At 39.6% G+C, this 24633-nt stretch overlaps 1 protein-coding gene across 3 annotated transcripts in view; it reads right to left on the bottom strand.

The window, feature by feature from the left end:
• abcc3 (ATP-binding cassette, sub-family C (CFTR/MRP), member 3) overlaps positions 1 to 24633 on the bottom strand; it is a 104684-nt gene that overhangs the window by 59396 nt on the left and 20655 nt on the right. For 2 of the 3 annotated variants that reach the window (XM_041815527.1, XM_041815528.1), the window contains exons 2-4: positions 7060 to 7236; positions 3879 to 3992; positions 1729 to 1866 (exon numbers count right to left, since the gene is read on the bottom strand). In XM_041815527.1, coding sequence (XP_041671461.1) covers positions 1729 to 1866; positions 3879 to 3992; positions 7060 to 7236 — 429 coding nt within the window. Of the gene's footprint in view, positions 1 to 1728; positions 1867 to 3878; positions 3993 to 7059; positions 7237 to 24633 lie in introns of those variants that run through there. The other variant, XM_041815530.1, reaches the window with a different exon arrangement.

Raw genomic sequence — 24633 nt, 5'->3', positions numbered from 1 at the left:
TTCAGCTTACTTTGTTGGAATTTGGTCCAAGAATTTATGTTAAATTTTTCCAAGTAGGCCCTGGGGAAATAGCTTTTTTTTTGTATGAGTAAGAGGGTAAAAGAAAAAAGTTGGGAACGAGGGCTTAGAAATAACTAGAAAATTTTATTAAATTGCAATTTGGCCTGCTATAATTGTCAAATCACAGACTGTGCAATATTCTTTTAATGTCAAATGTGTCAAAATACCAGTTTAAATATATTTATTGCAGCAGATTTTTTGCTCTACGCATTATAAAAACATTCAAGTGTTATCAATTGAGAGCAGTGTACAAAAATCTACTTGTAGATGTTTTTCTTACTTAAAATGAGAATGACATTTAAGTAATCATCCCCTTCAATTCGGCACTTAATATGAAATTCCCAATTTGCAATAGCAAGTACATATTTTTTGCAAAATCCCCCACCCTAGTTTAATTAATCTAATATTGTGCTGCATGGTTATTATACAAAATTGTTTCTGATTGTATTTGTTGGCTGATAAATAAGATTAGGAACTTAAAAATAATTGCACAGTTGCAATATTGGGGGAAAAAAATCACAATTAGATTATTTTCACAGTTGTTCAGCTCTTTTTTGGAACCGCTGCTCTAGAGTTCTGCGACCCTTAAATTTAAAGTTTTAAACCCAACCAGAGTTTTCCACACTGTCGATACCTGGGTGGACCACTCAGGCATTCTTAAGCCACCTAAGTGCAGTTTGTTTGCTGACCAGTTTCCTTATTTTTCTAGTTTATACATAGTCACCATCTAAAGGAAAAACATCCTTCCTGTAAATGCAGTGGTTGAGTTATGATGTTAAAAATTAAGCTTCTGCTTTCGTTCCAACATTTTCCTGCAGCTTCTTCCTGCTGATATCACCCTGTACTCCTGCGCTCAGGATGAGGACTGTGAAACCCCACCACAAAAACAAACATATGCAGCTCACATGCTGTGATTAGAACATTTTTATACGACGGACTGTTGGTTTAAAAGAGCAGAAACTAAGAATAAGTGGCCATCATTCTGTGGGAAACCCCGCTGTCACATGAATCTGTGGTATAAATCAGGCTGCAGTGAAAAGCTTTTTTTGATATGTAATTGATTCATTTCATGTTGTCTTGTCTTAATCCTTGCATGTTTTCATTTCTATAGTCTTCAACCTACCCCGTACACTATCATCTTTCCTCCTGCAGGGTTTGTTTGCCGTGTGCTGCTGCTCTGTTACAGAGCTGTGCAGAACTGAAGGTGAGATAAGTATGCCAGGAACAACAAGCCTACTATTCCCTCTCTGCTTAGCAGTGGCCTGATCTGAACCCTTCAAAAACATTCACTGTGTGTAAGCTCCCTACCAACTCTTGAGACAACAGCAGGGGCGGGGGTCTGCCGCAGTGTGCTCTTAAACATCCAGAACAATGGGGAAGATGCCAGGCAGGATACGGAAAAATGACACAGAAATGAGGAAAGAGGCGGTAATGAGGCGGGGAAAATTGGGGATAAGAATCTGTAGGAGATGTTGAGGAGAGAGGATGAAAGGATAACCAGCAGAAAATACTCCCAGCATCCCCAGGTCTAACCGCGGCATCTGTCATTTTTGCGTTTTGTCTTATTTATTGTGTTTTTTACGTTTCATCTGTACTTGTGCTTCGACTGTAAAAATCTCCAGTCATAGCTGAGGACAGATGAGAGAGGCATCTGAGGCGTGTTCTCACCTGGTTGATGATCTGCAGGATCTTGGAGCGTAAAGGCACGACGGCACACAGCACAGACAGGAACCAGAAGATGAAGAGGACCCCTGAGGACTGAACCCCGCGCAATCTCTCAAACTGGATCAGAAACGTGGCCAGCAGCTGAGAGAGAAGGGAGTGGGGGAGGGGAAGAGGGAACGGGTTAGATTATTGAGGGCATGTAAGGTGAGCCCAAGGCTGGCTGGGTCGGTTTGACTGCTTCTCCATCAATAACCGGGCTGTACCAGGAGGTTCTGGGACATTTTTAACTCCACGTACACCTCCAGAGAACTATCCACTCTTTCAGCCATACATCTCTGTCTGAATGCTTAGGTGAAGCGACGTGATGGCCATTGTTCTCAGAGAAAACCAGACATTAGGGACGCCCTAAATCACCGGTAACAAACCCAAGGCCCAGGGGCCAAATCCGGCCCATGGTGCAGTTATACCTGGCCCACCAGATCATACGATATCTTTATTATAACTGGCCCACCAGTATGAGGTCTGCAGATTTCCTCCAGTATAAAAACGTAAACTTAACCTTGATGATTTATAATATCCTTGTAGAATCATAAAAATTACAAAAAGTAAACATTAAAAATAATTCACTGAGAATAATTTACTAAGAATTTTGTATAATCTATAATTAAATGTATAACGTGCGCATGTGGAAGAGAGAGAGGGAAAGCATCAAAACAGGACTTGAATCGTGACGCCTGACAGTTTTCTGTAAAACCGTCGGGTCAATCAGAGAAGTTTATGAAATGCCCTGAAGTCTGCAGACAAAAACTGAGCGCCGTCTCACAGCATGGAGTCATGTAGGCAGCGCGTAAACTTGGAGATCGGCATAGGTTCACCGGTGCAGGCACAGTGCCATATTTGCCATGAAACCACAGGAAGTGGATGCGTAAAAACAAAGAATGCGTGCCAGGAAACATCACTGCATCAACTTCTCTTCCCTCATAATTTTCACGCCTCAAATCATGCATTTTACATTCTAGTAAGTGAAAATAAGTGCATTTTGCCACACAAATAGCCGTGTGTGTGAAACACTGCACACCGTGCAACACTCAGCGCGATGTCCAAGATTACAGCATGGGTGTGTGTGGATACATGACTGATTTAAGTGAAGCCTCGAGGAATTTTTTGAATCGAATCATCCGAATAATTCAAGGAATCATTCAGCCCTAATCAAACTGCAATACTGCGGGGAAAAACCACAATTAGATTATTTTCCCAGCCCTATTTTTTATTGTTTTGTTTGATTTTCTTCAGTTGTTTAAGGTTAAAAAACACCAAAATAACATTGTGCATATGCTCTTAAAAATGTATGTTTTAAAAAACATGGATGAACATGTTTCTTTGAATGAAAGTACAGCGTGTGCTCTGACTGCACATGAACCAAACTGGTTTAACTGGAACTCCTCTCAGACCAACCTTTCAACCTCAGTTTCTCCAAGAAAAATGCAGATCAAGCGTTCAAAACAGACAATAATTAAGTGGCAATGGTATCAACTGCAGGACGGTTGCTGAAAATGAAGAGGAGAAGGAATGTGTCTTTCCACTCAAACAGGAAGAGAGTGAAATATCTGTATTTACACAGGCTTCAGTCAGGACTCTGTTCCTACTGGCTGAACAAGTTGAGCTTGCTATGACCTGGTGTTTTTTTCAGCTGCTGAGTAGTAATTTTACTGCAAATATAATCATAAAAACAGTAACTTTACCACAAATATTATCATAAAAATATATATAAACACTGACATAAAATGTGGAACTAAGAGAAAATAATCTGAACCCCAAAAAATAAAAATTAATGTCACATTTCTCTAAATCTACACGCTGTAGTCTTCACATGAAATGCTTCGCTTTGTATTCAGGCTGTTGTCAGCAGTGAGTGCAGCAGGCTCACTGATTCTGTCATCACTGTGTCCTCAGATAACATCTCTGCAGCGCTGCGTATCAGCATGAATTTGTATATGTAAAAATGTTTGTGTAATTCCACAGTAAAACTATATCTGCCTACAAGCTTTGACTTATTCAAAAGAGCTCGTAAAGAAATGTTGGAACGCGATACAAGGTCAGGATTAAGAAGAACAGGTGTCTGTGCTGCTGTTTGCAGGTGGAGATGTCCTTACCATGGTCATGCCGAGGACCAGCGGTGTAATGTAGTAAATGGGCGGCTGCTGCTTCTCGTGCATTGTGTAGAAGAGGTCAGTCCAACACACAATCCATAAGAACAAACCAAACACCTACAGACAAACACAGAGAAGGGAGCGAGGGTAAGAATGAAAACTCATAGTTAAAACTAAAGGATGTAAATGAGACAGCGAACGGGCTGAAAACTGATCACAGTAATAGAGGGAATGTTTTCACCCATGCAGATTATTTAGACAAAAAACCAGGGAAAGTTTCACATGGAGGTCTGGATTCACCCAGCACCAAAAGAACACTCTGTCCTAGAGTCAGCCATGATGCTCGTCTTAAAGGAACAGTGTGTGCAATTTGGAATATCAGCGACATTAAAAGTCAGAGTCTAGTTTGTGCTGCTCACTTCTGATGTAAACTAGGGTAAGCAGTGGAAAATGTTTTTTCTTTAATAAAATAACTGTTATTTTGTCCCTTATGTGGTACTGTAGAAACACGGCAGTAAAAGATAGCAGAGTACAAAGAGGGGACCCTTCTTATATGTGAACAAAAAGCTTATTCTAAGTCAATGAAAGGGATTAAATACTAATTTAAGCAAATGCATAAAGACTTGTTTCATTGTTTTATTAAGTTTGTCCTGCTACATGCTACTGGGATATATATGACACTCTGAACCTTTAACACATCCACTGTTCCACATAATCTACACTCAAGCAAAACCATCTGAGAATTATCAAAAAACATCTGGGAAAATATTTATCCTTGTCTAAGAATGTTTTTTTTTTATTTACTAACAGTAATTAAGGATGTAAATGTAGAATTTCTGCACTGAAATACAGCACCTATGAAAACTATTTCATTATTGTAACTGATTTTATAGATAAATCATAGTAAATATTATTGGCTTTATATTAAAAAAATGTAAAGCCTCTTTAATGTCAAAGAGAAAACAGATTTATACAAAGTGATATCAACTAAACAAAAACATGTAATGTGAAATGGGTGCATAAATATTCACCCCCTTTAAAGTGACTGACCGAACTAAACAGACACCTACATATTTGGTTCTTGTAATCTCACAATCAATGAAATGATGATCACCTGAGAGCAGCAAATGTGCCTCAGGTGATTGGAGATAAAGAAAACTGTGTCCAGCAGGTCATGTTACTGGTTAATCAGTATTCATAGCGACCATTACACCATGAAGACAAAAGAACACTTCAAGAAACTCTGAGAAAATGTTATTGAAAAGTAGAATTTGGAGTATGGATGCAAAAAAAATCCACGGCTCTGAATGTCCCCCAGAGTTCAGTTAAATCCATCATCAAGAAAAGGAAGGAACATGTCACATGTGTAAATCTGCCTAGATCAGGGCATGCAAGAAGGAGACTAGTGAGAGAGACCACCAAGACACCTATGACTACTCTGAAGGAGTTTCAAGCTCCAGCAGCTGAGATTGGAGAGACTCTGCAGACAACAACTGTTGGCCGGGTTCTTCACCAGTCAGAGCTTTATGGGAGAGTGGCAAAGAGAAAGACACTGTTGAAGAAAACTCAGATTTAATCTGGACTAGAGTTCACCAAAAGACATTTGGGAGACTCCATGGTCAAGTGGAAGAAAGTTCTTTGGTCTGAAGAGACCAAAAATTTAGCCTTATAGGCGTCAGACAAGACGACAAACACTGCACACCACCACAACTACACCATCCGACTGTACACCACTGTGAAGCATGGTGGTGGCGGCATCATGCCGTGGGCATGACGCCGGCTTTGAAAGGTTTGTAAAGGTAGAGGGTAAAATGAATGTGGTAAAATATTGAAAAATCCTGGAGGACATTCTTATTCAGTCTGAAGGAGATCTACACTGAAAAAAGTACAACAATGCTGTTGTTGGATTGATGTAATTTTTTGTTTTATAACAGCCTAAAATTATTGATTTGTTCATTAAATCTAAATCTTCTAAATTATCTTAATGGTTGAACCTATTTTTTTATTTAAACTGGAAGCTGGACACCAAATTAAATTCTGTCATTGGATCAATGTATTTTTATTGCATTAAGCCTGCTGTGTACATGCGCATTCGTAATAACATCCCGCATGTCAGGAGTGGATTCAAAAACACTTCATGCAGCAGCAGTCACTTTCTGAGTGGCTCTCCCTCTACACTCCCGCACAGGCATCCAGCGAACCGACTTCAACTGAGAAGAAAGTGCCAAGTTGGTAACGGAAAGGAAAAACATAAGCTTTGTGTGCAGTTGAATTAATCCAGATATAATTTATCCTTAGCCTGCATGGCTCCCTCTAAGAGATTGCGCTTATTGCTGAGGTTTATCTCCAGAGGTTATAAATATGACAGCCCAAGTTCAGAGACTGTCAGCTTCTCGTTTTCTGAGATGTTCTTGTTCTTACATGGTTGCAATTTCACTGCAGTATTTTAAAGGGGACTTATTATGCAAAAATCACTTTTTCATGTTTTTCAAACAAAAATATGTGAACTCTCTTGATCCCCCCCTCAGCTACTAGCAGAGATGCTGGATAGCTCAATGGGTTACCCTGCTGACTTTAGACTGGGAGATTGATGGTTCAAATCCTAGTCAAATGAGTGGAAGATTTATACAGGTTGATTGAGGGATTTTTTTTCTCAGTTTAGGACAATCTAAAATAATTAGGTTTGCTAAACCTTTAAACATAGTTTTCATGAACTTAAAAAAAATTACATTTACCTAATTAAAAAAAAAAAATTGATTCAATTCAAAATGTTTCGTGTGATTGATTACTTCATTTTTTTTAAGTTCAACCAATGTTTTACTTTTCCAGTGTACTTTGGAGAAGATTTATAATCCAGTAAGATAAAGATTTGCAAAGAAGAATGGAGTAAAGTTGCAGTGTCCAGAGGTTTGAGCCTGATTGAGACCTATCCACACAGACTCAGAGCTGTGATTGCAGCCAAAGGTGACTCTACTAAATACTGACTACAAAAGTCTTCAAAGATGGAGAAATTCATAATTTTTATTATTGTTAGGTGTAATGCTCATTGTAATGATCACTGTTCAGCACCTCCAACATCCACGGCCTCTGTCTCAACACTACTTATGAATTCAGGGCTCTGTTAAAAACAAATCTTCTCATAAACAGCTGCTTCTTACACTGGGCTAAAACACCCTCCACTTACCGTTTTGACTCTGTTCTTTATGGACATCATGATGTAACCTTTGTTGTTTCTCTTCAGATAGAAGAGGTAAAAGGGACTGACGACCCACAGGTAGATGCACGGCAGCCATGACAGGACAGACAGCTGGAAACACTCTGGAAGGTCGGGTAGATCTGTGTGGAGCGTCTGGTTGGCTACCTGCAGAGAGACACGGCAGCATTTTAGCTCACAGTCCTGGATTATCTCTTATCAAATAAACTCAGACAGTACCCTGTGAACCACGCCAGAGCCTGACACTAATGCATCAGCTACCACCCACACAAACACACCAGCACAAGCTCAGCACAGATGCTTTCCATTTACTCGAGTATGTAAACACTCGGTCAATATTTACCTGTTTTTATGGTCAGAGGGTGGGGGAATACGGTGGGATATTTCATTTTTCATACTTTAGAAACTTGTGCAATAGTCTAAGGGCGTTGATCATTAAAGCCCAAGATTTTCAGCTCTACAAGCAACCTCTAAAACAAAGGTGCCCAACCTGGGCTCCAAACCATGATTAAAAATGCAATCTATTACAGCAAACCTAAACCTTGAAAATTAAGACAATTTTTTCATTATTAAGATAAACTTTCAGGAATAAAAACCCCTACATTTTTGAGATTACAAAGTCAGATATTTACAAGAAAATAAAGTCAAATTTTCTGAGTTAAATAACTTGAAATTCACAAGTTTAAAAGGTCTCAAACTATAACTCTAAAAACTCACATTTTTCATTTTTTGTTGTAAATTTAAAACAGTGTAAAGTAAAAAAAATACAAAAAAACAAAAGTGAAAACTATGGTTGGATTTTAGACTTATGCTTTGGTTCACCTCCATTCATAACCTTTAAATTAAAAAAATGTCATTTTTTTTCTTGAAAATTTGGAGATGTTTCTTGAGAATTAACAGACCCTGTTAATTTTCTTTTTTTTCTATAGTGGCCCTAATACTGTGATAACAGTAAATTGTACATACATCTTTTTGTTAAGAATGAGTGTACGTAGGCCTACTATGTTGGGATTTTGTGAATGAAACAAATAAAATAATGTTTGATTATTCCAAGTGGGTCTTGGGGTTCTTAGGTAGGGGGGGTCCTGAGGAAAAAGGTTGGAAACCACTGATCTGAACCACAGCAACCTTTAAAAACATTTTTGGCAAGGACTACAACTAAGTTATTTTTTCTTATTTACCAAAATAAAGCATTCTTTTAAGACCACATATAATTAATATGTGTACTATTTTTTTTAATGAATTTTCATTCATACAATTTTTAGAATAAGACAAAAACAACCTGAAAGAATCCTTTAAATAGAACCTGTGGAGTAGGCTAAAGGATCTCCAACACATCATGGAGTCATCTAAAGAAATTCAAGAAGGCATGAGAAACAAAGTCACTGACATCTATCAGTCTGAAAGGGTTAAAAAGACATTTCTAAGGCTTTGGGACTCCAGGAAATCATGGTGAGAGCCATTATCCACAAATGGAAAAAACTAGGAACAAGTCAAGTCAAGTTTATTTATACAGCACATTTAAAAACAGCATGAGCTGACCAAAGTGCTTTACAGAGAAAGGCAAGATACAAATAACCACATATACAAAACAGCAAAGCACCATAAACAACAAACACTATGTGTGAGGAGACGTTAATACCAAGAGTGTTGGTTTAACAGAAAGGGATATGAGAGAGCGGTCTAATTAGAGTCAAAAGCCAAGAAAAGATGTGTTTTAGCTGTGCTTTGAAGGAACACAGAGAGTTGACTGATCTAATGTGAGTGGGCCGTTGATTCCATAGAGCTCTGACTTTCCTTAGAGTCTGATGGATGACCAGGAGAGACTGATCAGAGGACCGGAGTGGTCCTGTTGGAGTGTAGGGGGTTAGAAGGTCAGATAAATAAGAAGGAACTGAACCATGATGATTTAAAAACAAGTAACACAGTATTCAAAATTGATTCTACAGTGAACAGGGAGCCAGCGGAGGGAAGAGAGCGCGGGGGACGTTTGTTCACGTTTTTTGGTACCCTTTAAAAATCTGGCAGCACTGTTCTGGACGTACCGTAGACGTTTTAAGGATGACTGGCTGGCTCCCGTGTAGAGTGAGTTGCCGTAATCAAATCATGATGATTTAAAAGCAACAGTGGTGAACATTTCCAGGAGTGGCCGCCTACCAAAAAAGCTAATCATGGAGGTCCAAAAAGAGCCCAGAACAACATCTAAAGACCCGCAAGCGCTAAAGACTTAGTTAATGTCAGTGTTTATGACTCAACAATAAGAAAGAGACCGGGCAAAAATGGGAGAGCTCCAAGGCCAGAACCACTGCTAACCAAGAAGAGCGCAAAGGATCGTCTCCCATTTGACTAAAAACATCCTGATGATCCCAAAGACTTTTGGGAAAATATTCTGTGGACTGACCTCAAGCTTAAGTTCACTTGGGTTACGCAGAAGTACAATGATCTGAAACACACCAGAGTCCACCTCTGAATGGCCTAAAAGAAAGAACTAAATAAAGTTTCTGTAGTAGTCTTGTCAAAGTCTGGGACTAAATCTGATTGTGATGATGTGGCATGACCTGAAACAGGCCATTCATGTTGGAAAATCCTCCAATGAGGATGAATTAAAACAAAGAAGAGTGGGCAAAAATTCCTCCACAAGGATTTAAAAGGTTCACTGCAAGTAATCGCAAATGCATGCTTGCAGTTCTTGTCGCCAAGGCTGAAAAAAGCAGGTACTAGGTTTAGGGGACAATGACTTTTTCACATAGGGCCAGGTAGGTTTGGGTGACTTTTCCCTTAAATGAAATCATGGCTTAAGAACCTAATTTTGTGTTTATTCTGGTTATTTTTGATGATCTAAAATATTTTAGTGTGAAAAATGCGCACAAATTTAAGACATCAGGAAGGGGGCTTAATTTATTTACAGAACTGTTTTTTATTATTTCTAGGTTCATTTAGAGTACCAGGAAATTGAAATTAAGAAAGTGTCACTGACTGGGCTGATTGTGGAGATACCAGCAGGGTTCAAAGTATCCTGTAAGTGAGTGTGTTCATGTAGGACTTGCTGCTAATCAGACTTAAACACTCTTACAATGCAAAATCTTCACCTTTCCTTCTTTCCTCCTTTCATCTGTGTTTGCAGGGGCTGGAAGTTTGAGAGGTCATAGAGACTTAAGGGGGAAAAGGGGGGTAAATTTGAAAAACTACCCTTCTAAGTTTAAGCACACTTACTGAGTGACTCACTGAACTTACGGGAAGCTCTTTCTGCTGCCCATCCCCCTTTTTGAATGTGTTTCACAAAGGAGCAAAACTCCTGAAAGTTACCCCAAGTTTTCAGTTGGATGACTACAGCACACAAAAAAATTCAGCCTTCTGTAGTGAAGAAAAATGCTGGATGTCAGGGAAAAGGGACAGGAAAACAAACTGCAGGCAACAGCGAGGGTATTATGACACACTGATCACATTGCCAGTCAGCAACCATGTATAATCTCCATGCATGAAACAGCTTTTTACTCTTAAGTTCTTCATTATTTTCCAGTATTTGTTTCTACTGTAAAATGTCCAACAACATGTAGCACTCATAAAGGCAGAAGTCATTACAGCCTCAGACTTTTCCTCTCTCTGCTTTTCTCTCCTGTACACCAACAGCACACTTCCAGCCACCAGTCTGTTAAGCTCCTCCAGTTGCAGACTACACGATCCACATCAGACTCATCTCTAGAGGGGACAAGTCCACCTACAGGTCAGACCTGGTGCAGTCAATATAACCTAGAGCTCAATGCTCTGAAGAGAGATGGTTGTGGATTTTAGGAAGGACAGTGCTGCCCAGTCCCCCCGCCTCCATAACCCTCTGAGACTCCTCGGTTTCCACTGTGAACTCTTCATGCCTTCCGATGTACTTCCTGTGACAGCTGAGGAAATTCAACCTGCCAAAGACGATGATGGTGCACTTCTTCACCGCCATCATGGAGTCCAACCTCACATCCGCGGTTACTGCCTGGTCTACTGCAGTGACAGCCAGGGGCAGAAATCTCTCCATGACGCCTCCAGAACTGTCAGGTCTGCAGGTAAGATTGCAGCCAACCCCTCTCCCCCCGAACATGGATGTTTTCAGGCCCTCCTTGGCAGGATGCTAAGGTCCATCAGGACTAAAACTTCCTGCCACAAGAACAGTGTTTTCCCCTCTGCTGTCAGTCTCATGAGCAGTACTCCAGCCCTCCCCCTACAGACTCTCACTGAAGAGAGAATGCATGTTTATACAGACTTTACACGCTGCATTAACACACAGCAGACTTTATCACTTCTGTTTACAACTGCAAACTGCCTATACTAAGAAAATCACCATGACCTATTCACCGGTAAACCTGCACATCTGTACGGTTTCTCCTTTGCATCTTCGGACATACATTATTGATGCCTATACTGTATTTTACAATTCAATTCTGCAATTAGAATTTCCTATAATAATCTATTTACATTTCTACCTTCTTAGTATTGTATTAGCCTTTTATTTTGTATCCTTAGACAATAAAACTTGATTTTGACTCTGACATCTGCAGCCTATTTGCAGAGCAACTCAGAGTGCAGGCCACTACAGCATGGCAACAGTGTAGATTTCATGCGAAAGTACAAATCAGGCTTTTCACCCCACCCCCCTCTCCTCGAAGGAAACTTCAGACTGCAAGGGACATGAAAAAATAAGCTGCTAACTACCCAAAAACCATCTAGAATTGTTTTTTGTAGTGCACATGAGAGCAGCTTAAGCAGAACCCAACATTTTGATCACTATTTTTCATAAAAATATTCATGTTGTACACAAGACTTTATTAAAGCAGCTTTCAGTTTGCAAACAGAATCTTAATCCAACTAAACTCTCAGCTTACAGGGATACCCTCAATTGGTTTGGATAATTGGATTGGAGCAGATTGTACATGAAACATAGTGAGATTAAAAACTTCATATTAGTCGCACCATAGCTTAAGTTTGGAGAAGAAGAGAGTTTGGAAAAGAAAGCTTTACTGGAAAAAAAAAAAAAAAAAAAAAAGTAAGAAAAAACTTCATAACTGTATAAAATGCATTGGTTGATCAAGAGAGAAAAAGCTAAAATGACAGATAAAATGACTCAGGATCAGACAAAGAGATGACAATGTCTTAATGGTAGCAGAAAAAATGTACTTGGAAAAATATGTCAAGAAGCTGAAAAGTTGGTCCTTAAAGGTGCAAACTCATCATACGCTCATTTAGTTCTCATCTCAGTAGAGGTTCCAAGTCAGTTAGTGACTACAGAAGATTATTTAATAAATTAATAAATGCACATCGCCAATCTGTGGTACTGGTGGGTGGAAAATTAATCACAAGATGTGTTTGTTAACACTACAACGCCATTCACTAACCACTACTGCAGCTCCACCAAAGCTCAGTTGAATCAGTGTTAACATAAAGACTTTAATTTCTGATGAGTTCTTCATAGGGGTGGATAAAAATATTGATTAATCGATGCATCGCAGTATTTCCCCCTTCAATTAAATATTGATCCAGCAAATCCTCCGAATCGATTCACCTCCTGGCCAGTGGGGGTCGCTGTGCGTGTGATTCGCGTTGTATGGGTGGAGGCCACACTCGACCAAACAACAACCAACCATAACCATGTTATGTGAGGTTTATCACAATTTCCAAGTAGAAAGAAATATTATTAAAGTTTACATGCACTTTACTTTTTGAGTGTTTATACAGAACTGGCATGTTCTTTTACTTTTGTACTCCTTATGCACAAATAAGTTATTATTGTGCAAATTTTTATTTTCAAATGTTTTATTGCTAAAAAATGTGAGGTGATCTACCACATATGTTCACATGGGCATGAAAATAATTATTAAAAATTTTTTAACAGGTCATTTGTGTATTTCTACTTCTTACTGAATCAACATCAAAGCATTTAAATCAATATCGAATCGATATCGAATTGAATCGCAACCTAAAGAATCAAAATCGAACTGAATCGTGAGGTTATTTGCAATACCCAGCCCTAGTTCTTCAATACTTAAGTCCATAGCTGTTATGGTGCTTAGATGCTTTTATTTTGAAACAGCCATATCAGGAAATTGTGCCGTTTAAAAAAAAAAAAAGGCTTATCACAACTCAGCAGGAGAGAAACTAAACTAAAACCACACAAGATTTATAACAGAACTAATGAATAAAAACAAAGCCCCAGTCTCAAAAACCTGGGACACTGGGAAAAATGTAAAAAAGAACAATGACTGTCACAACTTATAAACCCCTATTTTATTCATAATAAAACAAAAACAACATTATAAGACGCTGAAACTGTGACATTTACTATTTACTGACTGGGCAAGAAAAGGAAAGGTAAGAGGTATAGATGAAAATCAGCTGGAGGAGCATTTTGCAACTAATTAGGTTAATTGGACACAGGTCAGTAACATGACTGGGTATAAAAGGAGCATTTTAGAGGGTCATTCAGAAGTAAAGATAGGCAGAGGTTTCCCTATCCGCAAAAAAACTGTCTAAAATTTGAAAGAGTGCCTGGATGCAGCCGAGGACCTCCACTTCACACCGTAAGTCGGAAAATTGCAGCTACATCTCAACTTCTAATAACTCAGAAAACATGCACATCCTTGTCTACTGTATTGAATGACGTAGAGGACTTGCCTCTGGCAACATGGTGGTGACATCGGCATTCAGCCAGCCAGCCAATCTCCCGTCGCACATTATGTCTGCGCTCAGTGATACGAGAATTTGGATCATAAATCAATTTATTTAAATTAATGTTATGTAATCACTGTGCTTGTTGGTCTGAAAACTCTCGTATTTTTCATCTACTTGTATTTCCTTATGTGACGGACCTGCCTCTATTAATATGGCGCCGATGCACAAAGAAAACAAACGAAGAAGACGTTCAGTTCAAGTGACCTCCGTTATCAGAAGACAAGATATAGAAGCCCTCGTCGGACATCAGGTATGAAGTGGAGGTCCTCGGCTACATCCAGGTACCTCTGCCAGAACAATTTCAGAATTTCTGGAGGCACCACAATAAAAGCAGCATGAATCTGTACTAGAAATCACTGCACGGACTAAGGAACACTTCCAGAAATTACTGTCTGTCAACTAGGGCTGAAAGATTTGCAGAAATAACCTCACTGTGGATTTTTTTCCCCAAAATTTCAACTTCAATTTTATATGCGATGATTCTAGTTTCCTTATCTAATGTGTTGTTCAACAAACACAAGCTATAAATGACTCTTTATTTTAACTAGCACGATATTGGATAAATTAGACTAGGGCTAAATGATTTTTTAAAAATCTATAATGAGCAATTTGGCTAACATAGCAAATTTGATATCAATTGCTTTGTTGAAGGGTATGAAAATTTCTTTGTTATTCTTCTTTTGAATAAGAAAAAAACAAACATGAAAAAGAAAAGTAGGATTTTTGTAAAAATGAAAAATAAAAGGAAACTTACAACTGCAAAATTTGTTGAGCATAAAATCTTTGCTGCAAAAAAAAATGTATCAAATTGGTATTTTGACACATTTCAGGTTAAAGAAATATTACACTGTCTGCGATTTGAAAATTGCTGCAGGCCATTTAGCAGTTTAATCTAATTTGCGATTGATTGCCCAGCCCTACTGTCAACACAGGTGGCCATGCCATCCATACATAACAGTTATAGTTGGATTATGCAAAGAAGCAATATGAGAACTTGATCCAGAAACACAGCTGTCCTCTCTGGGCCAGAGCTCATTTAAAACGGACTGAGGTGAAATAGAAAACTGTTCTGTGGTCAAAGGAATCAAAATTTGAAATTCTTTCTGGAAACTATGGATGCTGTGCCCAGCAGACCAGAGAGGAGTGGGACCATCCAGCTTGTTCTCCTGGCTCAGTTCTAAAGCCTGCATCTCTGATGGTATGGGGTTGCATCAGTGCCTATGGCGTGGGCAGCTTACACTTCTGGAAAGGAACTATCAATGCTGAACGGTAGATAGAGGTTTAAATGCAACATATGCTCCCATGAAGATAACGTCTCTGTCAGGGATGACCTTGACTATCTCAGCAAGACGATGCTAAACCACATACCACATCCATCACAACAGCATGGCTTCACAGTCGAAGAATCTGGGTGAATTAGCATGTGAGTCCACATCTTTCACCAACAGAAAACATCTGAAGCATCATTAAAGGAAAACTGAGCAGCTAGAATCCTAAATTAGACAAGAATGGGACAACACTCCCTTCCCAAAGCACCAGCTAGATTGTTGTTAAAAAATAGGGGATGCCACACAATGGCAAACATGGCTCTGTCCCTGCTTTTCTGAAAGTGATGCAGGTGCATGTTTGGTGATGAATGTGGTGAGGTCAATGATGAACATTGTATTCGGTATGCCGGAGGCTGCAGGATAAAGTGTTCCTGCAGCTGGCCTTGTATGCAGCAGTAGGATCCATTTATCTAGCTGCTGGACTAGAATTACGGAACAATCCGGAGGACATCCGCAGAAGAAAGGCAAAGTAAACATCAGTCAGAGCGTGATGCAGCCTTGACGCTGCAGTTACCGTGCTCCCCTGGACAAACACGGTTGAAGGCCCACCCACTGATAGAACCAAGATAAACACAGCTGCCAGACTCCGGCCTCTCACAGCCACACCCTCCCACTACAGCAGAGGCTTCTGTGAGTGGGTGTGAAAGTGGTGCCGTGGTTAGAAGGTGAAGGGTAATTGCTCTGGTGCAGTGTGGAGAGCAGCTGGAAAACCTCTCTTCTACTTCACATGTTCTTCACTCATGAATACTAAACACACTAAAAGCATGGTGGAGCGGTGGCTTCATTAATCTTCCCTCAGCAAAGACTGAACAAACCAGGCAGAACAACTCTGACTTTTTTATCCAAACATGTAAACACTGGCAGCGGCTGGGGGCGTAACAGCATCAGTACGTGTCCCCATCCATCACAGTCATCAGTGATTAAGCTCATGTAGTCAGTGCTTCAGGCGGTAGAGAGAAAGTCACACATGGCAGTATTCACCCCAAATCCAGGTGTTTCAATCAGACCTGCTGACACAGGTGTGCCAAATCATCACCTAGCCATGAGCTAGCCAAGAGCCAAGAGCTCAGTGACTTCAAGAGTGGTACTGTCATGGACGCCACCTTTGTAATCACATTAAGTTTGGACAGCGTTTATTTTCATTATATTGCATCAAAGGAGACTTTTCTCTCTGTTTATCTGGAGTCTGCTGCATCAGACGACACTCGCGCTACCTCAGCCATAACGTTTGAGTGTTTTTATCCACGTACCATCTCATAGGGTGGTTGTATACGGATAAATATGTAAACGTAGTCTACAAACTAAGTGTCTGTCTGAAATCTGTCCACACAGCAGGAGGAGTCGAGCATGGCTGTGTCCAACACCACTCACTCATTCCCTACTCTCTATCCACTATAGGGCTGAAAGGTTTGTGGAAAATAATCTAATTGCAATTTTTCCCCAAAATATTGCGATTGCGATTTGATTTGCAATTATTTCTGAAGTTCCTCATCTTAAGTTACTTCCAACAGATAACTTACTGAGCTGATACTGACTCATACTGCAAATCAGATATGAATTTCTGTTTTGAAGGAAGTGGTCAGTTTTATATCATTCTCATATTCAATAACAAAAATGTACAAAAGTGAAGAAAGTAGGATTTTTGCAGGCCATTCTTGAAAAATGCCCCTTGAGTGATTGCACAATATGTAATATACAGCATCTCCGTTGCAAAAAAAAAAAAAAGGTGTAAACTGGTATTTGGCACAAATTTCAGGTTAAAGAAATATTGCACCTTCTGCAATTTGAAAATTGCAGCAGGCTGTATTACGATCTAATCTAATTTGCAATTAATTGCCGAGCCCTAATCCACTACATAATGAGCAGCATATAGTGGACTATATGGTGGACTCAACAGTAAAACACAAAAATGATTTCACGACTCCAGCCGTAAGCAATGAAGTCATCGTTTAGCAACAATGGCTCATAGATTTCAGTGACAACGGCTGAGGATCGAAATTAATAGAATTTCACTAAAAACTGATACTAAATGAGTCGATTCTCCCCCCAAAAATAAAAATACAAATAAAAAGCTTGTGTCTTTAGTGGCAAAATAGTGTACATTTTTGTTTGTAATGTAACTTATTTTTGCATAAAGATGATGGTCTCATGTCTTGTAATCCTCAGAGTTACTCCGTTTTAGATCCTTAACATTTTCTTACAGATTTACAGACAAAAAAGCATTAAATAAAGTTTTTATATGTGCGCCTCTGCTCCTTTCATTAGTCCGTCATGTTTGAGAGCAGCCGCAATGCATGATGGTAAATATTGCTGGGTTAGAGAGCATCGGTTGTTCACTACTTTTCAAAATGCATTGTGGGATAGAATGAGTGCACTATATAGTGAATAAAAATGCTCACTCAGAATTCAGACACCACTATAAATTGGCGTATTCACTACGTAGTGAAAAGGGAGGGATGTCTTCTTTCCCTCAGCTGCAAAACTGTAAGCCACTGCTGCTAGTTAGTTAGCTTTATGAGGACGCTGCCTGGGGCTGTCAACAGGCATGCAGGGGGAATTTCAAAAGAAAAGCATAGCTTAAAGCATTAATCTAGATCAGTGATACTCAACGTGTGGCTCTTTTATGTCTTAATTTGAAATATTATACGCCTAATCTTGCAAAGCAGATGGATACGCCCGTTTCCGTGTTTCTCACTGGTGAATCCATCTTGCAAAGCTCCCGTCTGAACCGTCTAGGCCAGGTGAGAAAGTGACAGGACCAATCAGTGATGAGGGGCAGTACTGTCAGGCATGGCAGAGTCGTGATGTAAGCAAGCAGCAACAAGAGGCCGGTGCAGATATGGCGGAAGAGATTAGCGTGGATGCTGCTAAAGCGCCAGTTTTATCAGAACTTGACAACATTTCTTTGTTAAAGGAAGAACAAAGAACAGCAGTGAGTTGTTTCGTTAAAAAAAAACAAAAGTCGTGTACTGACATGTCTACAGTCGCCATGTTTCGTGTTATGCAGCTCTCTAAGGAGTTTACTCCTCGTTAGCGCCTATGTCACGTGTTTTGTTGCTCTGATCGGCCCGTAAAGATGTGACAGACAGAACGTTCATCCAATCACACGCCAAGAATTTTTTCAAAGCCTCTGCCTTTTCCCAAACGCTGTGTATGAGAGGTTTTCCAGATGGGTGTGTAAAACACATCGATCTGGTGTGTCAGGTTATTATTCCCCCAGAAAACCTTAAAAAAGGGAAACTTTGACCTCAGAAATATTGCAAGTCGCATTCATCAGTTAAGACCCACAGTTATGTAGTAGGCTTTAATCGTGAAACTTAACTGTCAACCTTTATTTTTTGTCTGTGTATTTCCATTGCCCTTCTTTGCAATTTTTGACCCTTCATTCTCTTTTTTTGTCACTTTTGATCGATTTTTGCGGCATTTAGCCAATTTTTGCCTCTTATTTTTGCCGCTTTTGTCCAATATTTGCCCTTTTTCACCAGTTTTGCCCCCTTTTGCCCATTCAAGCCGCTTTTGGCTATTGAATTCAACTTTTTCCCACATTTGCCCATTTTTCGCACCTTTTTGCTGTTTTTTGCCCAGTTTAGTCTCTTTACACTCATTTTTTTGCCACATTTTTTCTGCTTTTTGGTCACTTTTGCCACCTGTTTTGTCATTTCTTAACCATTTTTGCCACTTTTCTCCCCAGTTTCTCACCCAGTTTTTGCCATCTTGTACCTATTTTGCCTCTTTTCACCAATTTTTTGCCGCTTTAACCCATTTATGCCACTTTTCACTTCTTAGATTGTGGCTCTTGCAAAGGTATTTTTCAACAATTTGGCGTTTTGGTTGAGCAGGGTTGAGTAACAGTGATCTAGATCGATGTTTTGACATTCCATCAATCTGATTGGATCATTAAATCAACCAATCGATGTATAGATATACACCGATGAATCGTTACACCTCTACAGTGTACATAAGCGCGCTGCTTGTGTGTGCATGCATTTCCACTGTCTAGTTGGCATGCTATGATTATTTAAGTAATATTTCGGTAGCCTTTTCTTCCTTGATAAAACCTCAGTGTGTGAGGGTGTGACTACACAGGATCAGTGTCAGTTGGATGTTCCACTTGACATGAAATAAAAATCTATTTTGATAATTAGTGGATATAAAACATGATCAAAACCCCTTAGAATTCTGGGTAAAACCAGTCAAAAACGTCTCTCCTGGTGTACCCAGATTAAATGAAAAGCTGTGTTTAACCACCCTGAATAGAAGCACAGACAAGGTGTCAAAGAAAGGTCACACTCAGGTTTCTGTCAGACTCATTCGCTGCTGGTATTCAGTAATACAACTAAAATAATGATTTCATCATCCCAATAGCTGCACAGTATTTGAACATGAACTGTAATTTCCTGCCTGACTGCCTGGATCAGAGAACAAAAACCTGCATGTCAAATAGGAAAACATTCAGAGAACTTAACCACACATGGAGAAAAGGCAGAGTGCAAACATAATGTTTAATGACTGACTAAACCTCAAACACCACATTCATTCTTATCAGACACTAAATGTACATAGGATGTACTTTTATGACTTTCATTGATTCAATAGTGGGTCTACCGTTCATATAGTAACACTTCAGTGTTCAGGTTAAGGAGACGGTTCAGGCAGAGTTCATGAGTGAAAGAAGAAATGAGGGCTCGGATGTGTCAGCTGTTTGGCTGCTTTTAGAGAGCTCCTTGCATAAACACGTCCCTTTTTGAATTCTTTCTTCAGAAACTGAAGCTGCTGTTCAAGGCTGTGGCCTTAACCAGGTTACCTTCTCTGATTCACTGAGATTTCATAACTTCTCCTATGAGCTTCCAGAGCCTCAAAAATCAAAAAGAGCTGTGTGTGTGTGTTTGTGTGTGTTTGAGTGGAAAAGCAGCCCTAGAATAATCATTTCATAACACAGCTGTCTCTTTCTGACAAATGTCATGAAAAAGAAGAACGGTGCTCTGCACCTCGTACTTAAAGGCAGAGTGTCTGGCCTTTATTCCATTCAGAGGCTTTTACAGGCAGTTATCACTTCACTGGAAACCTGAAACTTCAACAAAAGGTGAGATGAAAAGGGAGAGGCGCTTTGTGATAACAGCAGGCCAGTCAGCAGAGACTTGGACAAGAGGATTAATTCACTCAATGGAGGGAAAACTGAACAGGAGAGCAGACGGTCTAGATGAGCTTTAGGAGGGAGGAGCGGTGCTGAGCAGGTCCGCCATTCAGGAGTCCAAACACTCCTGGATGTACAGAATTTTACAAAGGCTGAAAGGCTGGTGAAAACGAGGCCTGCTGGATGTGAGATCAAGACCAGTTAAGTTCATCTACACCGCTTCAAGTCTGGTGCAATTTCATGTTACGTCCTGAGTCGAGTCACAACGCTGATATCAAATCATTGGTGCCAAACAACTAGACTGTAGCTGAATTTTCAGCCATAATTATTACATTTATCATAGTTGAGGATCAATTACACCGAAAAACCTTAAAGTGTCAGCATAAAATAAACAGTTGCAGCATACAGTGATGGGTCCAGCAGGATCTGCAGGCTTAAAAAACATTGCTCACTTATCTCTGTGGTGTGCAATAAATGAAAATAGAAATGTAACTGCAACCTCCCACCAACAGCTTCTGTTATCTGGTCTTTTTGCTGAGATCCAATACGCTAATACAAATTATTTTAGCTGATATAGAAACGATATTTTAATGTAGTTCTGACCTAAAACTTTAGTCCTTAAAACACAATTTAAAGCTTGAGGATGAACACATTTTCTTTTCTTAAACACTTTAAAGTCTAAGGAATCAGGGCTGGGAAATTAATCGCAAATTAGATTAAGTCATGTTATGGCCTGCTGCAATTTAAAAATCACAGAAGTTGCAACATTTCCTTAAATTGAAATGAAAAACCAGATCAATACATTGATTTTGTTTTACAGCAGAGATTTTATGCACATTATGCAAACATTCAAATTTCATTATTTTTTGAATGGTTTACAAAAATCCTCCTTTTTGTGTTTTATGTATATTTTTCTTAAAACAACATAAAAATGATAATCACCTTCCATAAAGCAACTGATAACAAATATTCAACATGAGAAAAAATAATTGCAAGCAGATTTTTTTAATCGTTCTGCCCTAGTTCGCTCCATCCAACCCGCAATTTCCACATAGGACGACTGCGCTGCGCACCGAAGTGCCGCGGGTTTTGACCAACCGAAGGCGAGCGACCTCGCCCACTGGAAGCCAGTCTAGAGCGCTGCACCACGGCACGCAGCCCTGGTCAGCAGGCAGAGATCACGGGAGAACGGTTGTGTTAATTTATCATCCTTTCTGGTTTAAGTCCATGATTTTATTGCTTCCTCCATTGGGTGAGGACATTAGGAAGTTGAGAGGTTAATGTCTGCTGAAAGGATCTGTGGTTTTAGGTAAAATTCTTTGGCTAAATATCCCCAATAGTTAACTTTTCCTCATCAATGGCGCTGTTGTAGCTCTGTGACCCATTAACCTCTCAGTGACCTTTGCTCTCACTGCAGGATGAGACGTAATGTTGATATAGTGATGATTTACGATCGGGAGTCCGTGCAATGTGTTTATTTTGAAAAAAACGGATATTCTACGCTTGTGACTTCCTCTTCTGGAGCTTTGTGATCGATGGGTATTGATGCGGTTTGGCAGCGGCAGGCGCTAAAAATAGACCTGCAGCGTATCTCGAATGAAGCAGAGCGAAGTGTTGGTCCAGGCACATGCCACTGCCGGACTGGAGCGCGGGCTCTGGAAATGCTCCGAAAGACTAGAGAGGGAGCGATTTGCTCCGCAGAATGATTTGCTGGCGGTTCGCTGTGCGTTCGCTGTATGTGGAAATTGGAGGTAATATACTCATGAAGTTTAGCGTAAGTTCAAGATGTCATACGGCCAGCCACAATCAGCTGATTGCAATCATTTTCTCCTAGGTTCACAGCCAATCACAGCTCTTTCTCTCAACACAGCGGTGTATTTAAATTTGACTCACTAATCCCTGCATGCACCATGCTGCTGCTGCTGGCAAAGCGTCACCTCCCCCACCCCAGCCACCTCCTTTACAGCTTAACGCTTGTTGCACCCTCATATTCAGATTCATGCTACTATGGATCAACTGCCTCTGAAATAATTCCATTGTTTTCAATATGCATTGTCATTAGTGGATCTATCCACTAGGAGGTTTCTAATTATGGACTCCCTGGAAAGTCAAAGCAGCTGCTTGACTCACCCAGAGAGCATCTCAGAGCAGAGCCTTCTCTGACAGGTAAAACTGTAGATCCATCTTGCAATAAAATGGTTAAATGTACGATGAACATTCCCGACTGAATGTAGGTTATAATATAGAATGATTTATAGCTGGAATTTGTTGAAAAATACATAAGATGAGGAACCTAAAAATAATCACGTTTTAAACCATAATTGCAACACTGGGGAAAAAATGCAATTAGATTGTTTTTGCAAATCCCTCAGCCCTATAAGGAATGCTTAGCTGAAGTACAGTAGGTCTGTTGGTCCAGCCTAAAATGCCACTAACTTATCTGTTCATACAGTTGATATTTACAGCTGATAAAGGAAGATTTTTAGAACCAAAGTAATGGTCGTAAACATCAGCAGAAATGCTCAGAAATGCCAATACCAATAATTAACTTAAGCTAGTATCTGTCAGTGCTGATAATATTGGGCCTCCCTAGTTCTTCTCTGTTTTTTACTCTTCTAAGAACTCCTCACAGTGGAAGTGCTCTCCTTTTCCACCCTGAGATCTTTTTGATTCATCATTTTCCTCAGACTCATTAGCCTTTTTAGCTGCTGAGCTTGTTTACTTTGCTGTCAGAGGTGAGTTGAAACATTTAACCTGAAGCTATCTGAATCAAATCTGTGGCTGTGGATGAATGGTGTAAGCACACAGCCCATATCTTCAGCTTCAAACAAGAGAATTAGGCTTTTACTGTTTCAGACTTTCACTGGACGGTCCACTCAGGCTTTTCTGGCTGATGATTCTCATTAAGAGAAGCCTGATAATGACTCTACTTTAGTTTAGTAATCCAACTCTACAAACAAAGATGACCTGAAGTATGATCCATGTTTGAAAATTAAAATAACTTTATAAGAAATAAACACTTAAATCAAGGGGGGAAACCCTGCGATGTAATAAAACAACAGTCCCAGAGGGAGCAGAGGCCAGTAAAAACATGCCCTAACACTGGAGTGTTTCCTAAACGCAGCATTAATCTTCCATTCTTACTGTTTAAACAGCCCGCCTACACAACAGTCAGTTTACTCTGTTGTTGCAGGAAGAACAAAAGAAAAGCCTGACAGGGACACATTTGTTAAAGAAGGGCAGGTCCTTCTAGGAATGGAGAACAACAGACTGCCACTAGAATGCTGTGAAGATAAGATCCCAGACATTAAATGTTAATGCTCATAATAAACAATAAATCACTCTTAAATCCAGAATTAAACAATCATGGCTCCAGCCTGCTGTCCTGGCTGTTTATATACACTGGGCTGTTAGATGAGTCCCAGTAAAGACTTCATCCTCTTCTCTCTCTCCTCTCTTTGACCTCACGTAGTCCAGAAGACAAAAACGTACACGGGCCTCACAGTTCTTCTTATTAGATGTGATCCATGACGTCTACGATCTAGAGACATGTCACAGATGATTTATTTCTATAGGATAAGTGGGCATTATGGAGAAAATGCACTCAAACAACATTAGTGGTAGAGGTAATAGCAGACAGTGGAGCCAGGTCAGAAACAGACTGATAAACTAACCCGATTAAATCTAATCTGGAACCTTTAAACTCATCTATGGAGGCTGCACATGCCTACAGATGCTCCTGTGCTAACTCAGTCTGGAAATCTAAAAATACATCAGTGTAGTCAGTAATTAGCATTTTAAGCTTCTATATCATTAGTCAAATACCTGGAGCTTCTATACTTAAGGTGCAATCACCGTAAAAACAGAATATAAGGTGCCTTGTTATTCAAAATACCCATATCAGAAAAGTTGGGACACTGTGTCAGATGTGAACTAGATCAAAATTGCAGTTTCAGCTGAAATTGTGTGGGGGTGCTGAGAGCTGAATTGTGGGAGGGCTACAGAAAATAGCATAAAAATATAAAATAGCATAAAATAGCATAAAATGACATAAAAGTAGCTAAAAATGGCATTCAATAGCTCTAAAAAGGATAAAAATAGCTAAAAGTAGCCTAAAAAAAGCTCAAAACAGCCTAAAAGTAGCTGAAAGTAGCCTTAAAATAGCTGAAAATAGCACAGAAATAGCTAAATTTGGCCTAAAAGTAGCTGAAAATTGCATTCAATAGCTGAAAAAGCACAGAAAATAGCAAGAAAATGGCTATTTAAAAAAATGTCTAAAAAAGTTAGACATGAGAAAAGCCATAGCAGCCGAATGACGAAGAAACTGATTAAAGTTTAAATGGTGTGGATACGACAAAGTATGAAGGAGGAGAA

This window comes from Cheilinus undulatus, linkage group 20, assembly GCF_018320785.1.
Source record: "Cheilinus undulatus linkage group 20, ASM1832078v1, whole genome shotgun sequence".
In the NCBI taxonomy this organism is placed as follows: domain Eukaryota; kingdom Metazoa; phylum Chordata; class Actinopteri; order Labriformes; family Labridae; genus Cheilinus; species Cheilinus undulatus.
The sequence above is the reverse complement of the archived record's forward strand: the minus strand, read 5'-3'. Positions and strand labels throughout refer to the sequence as shown.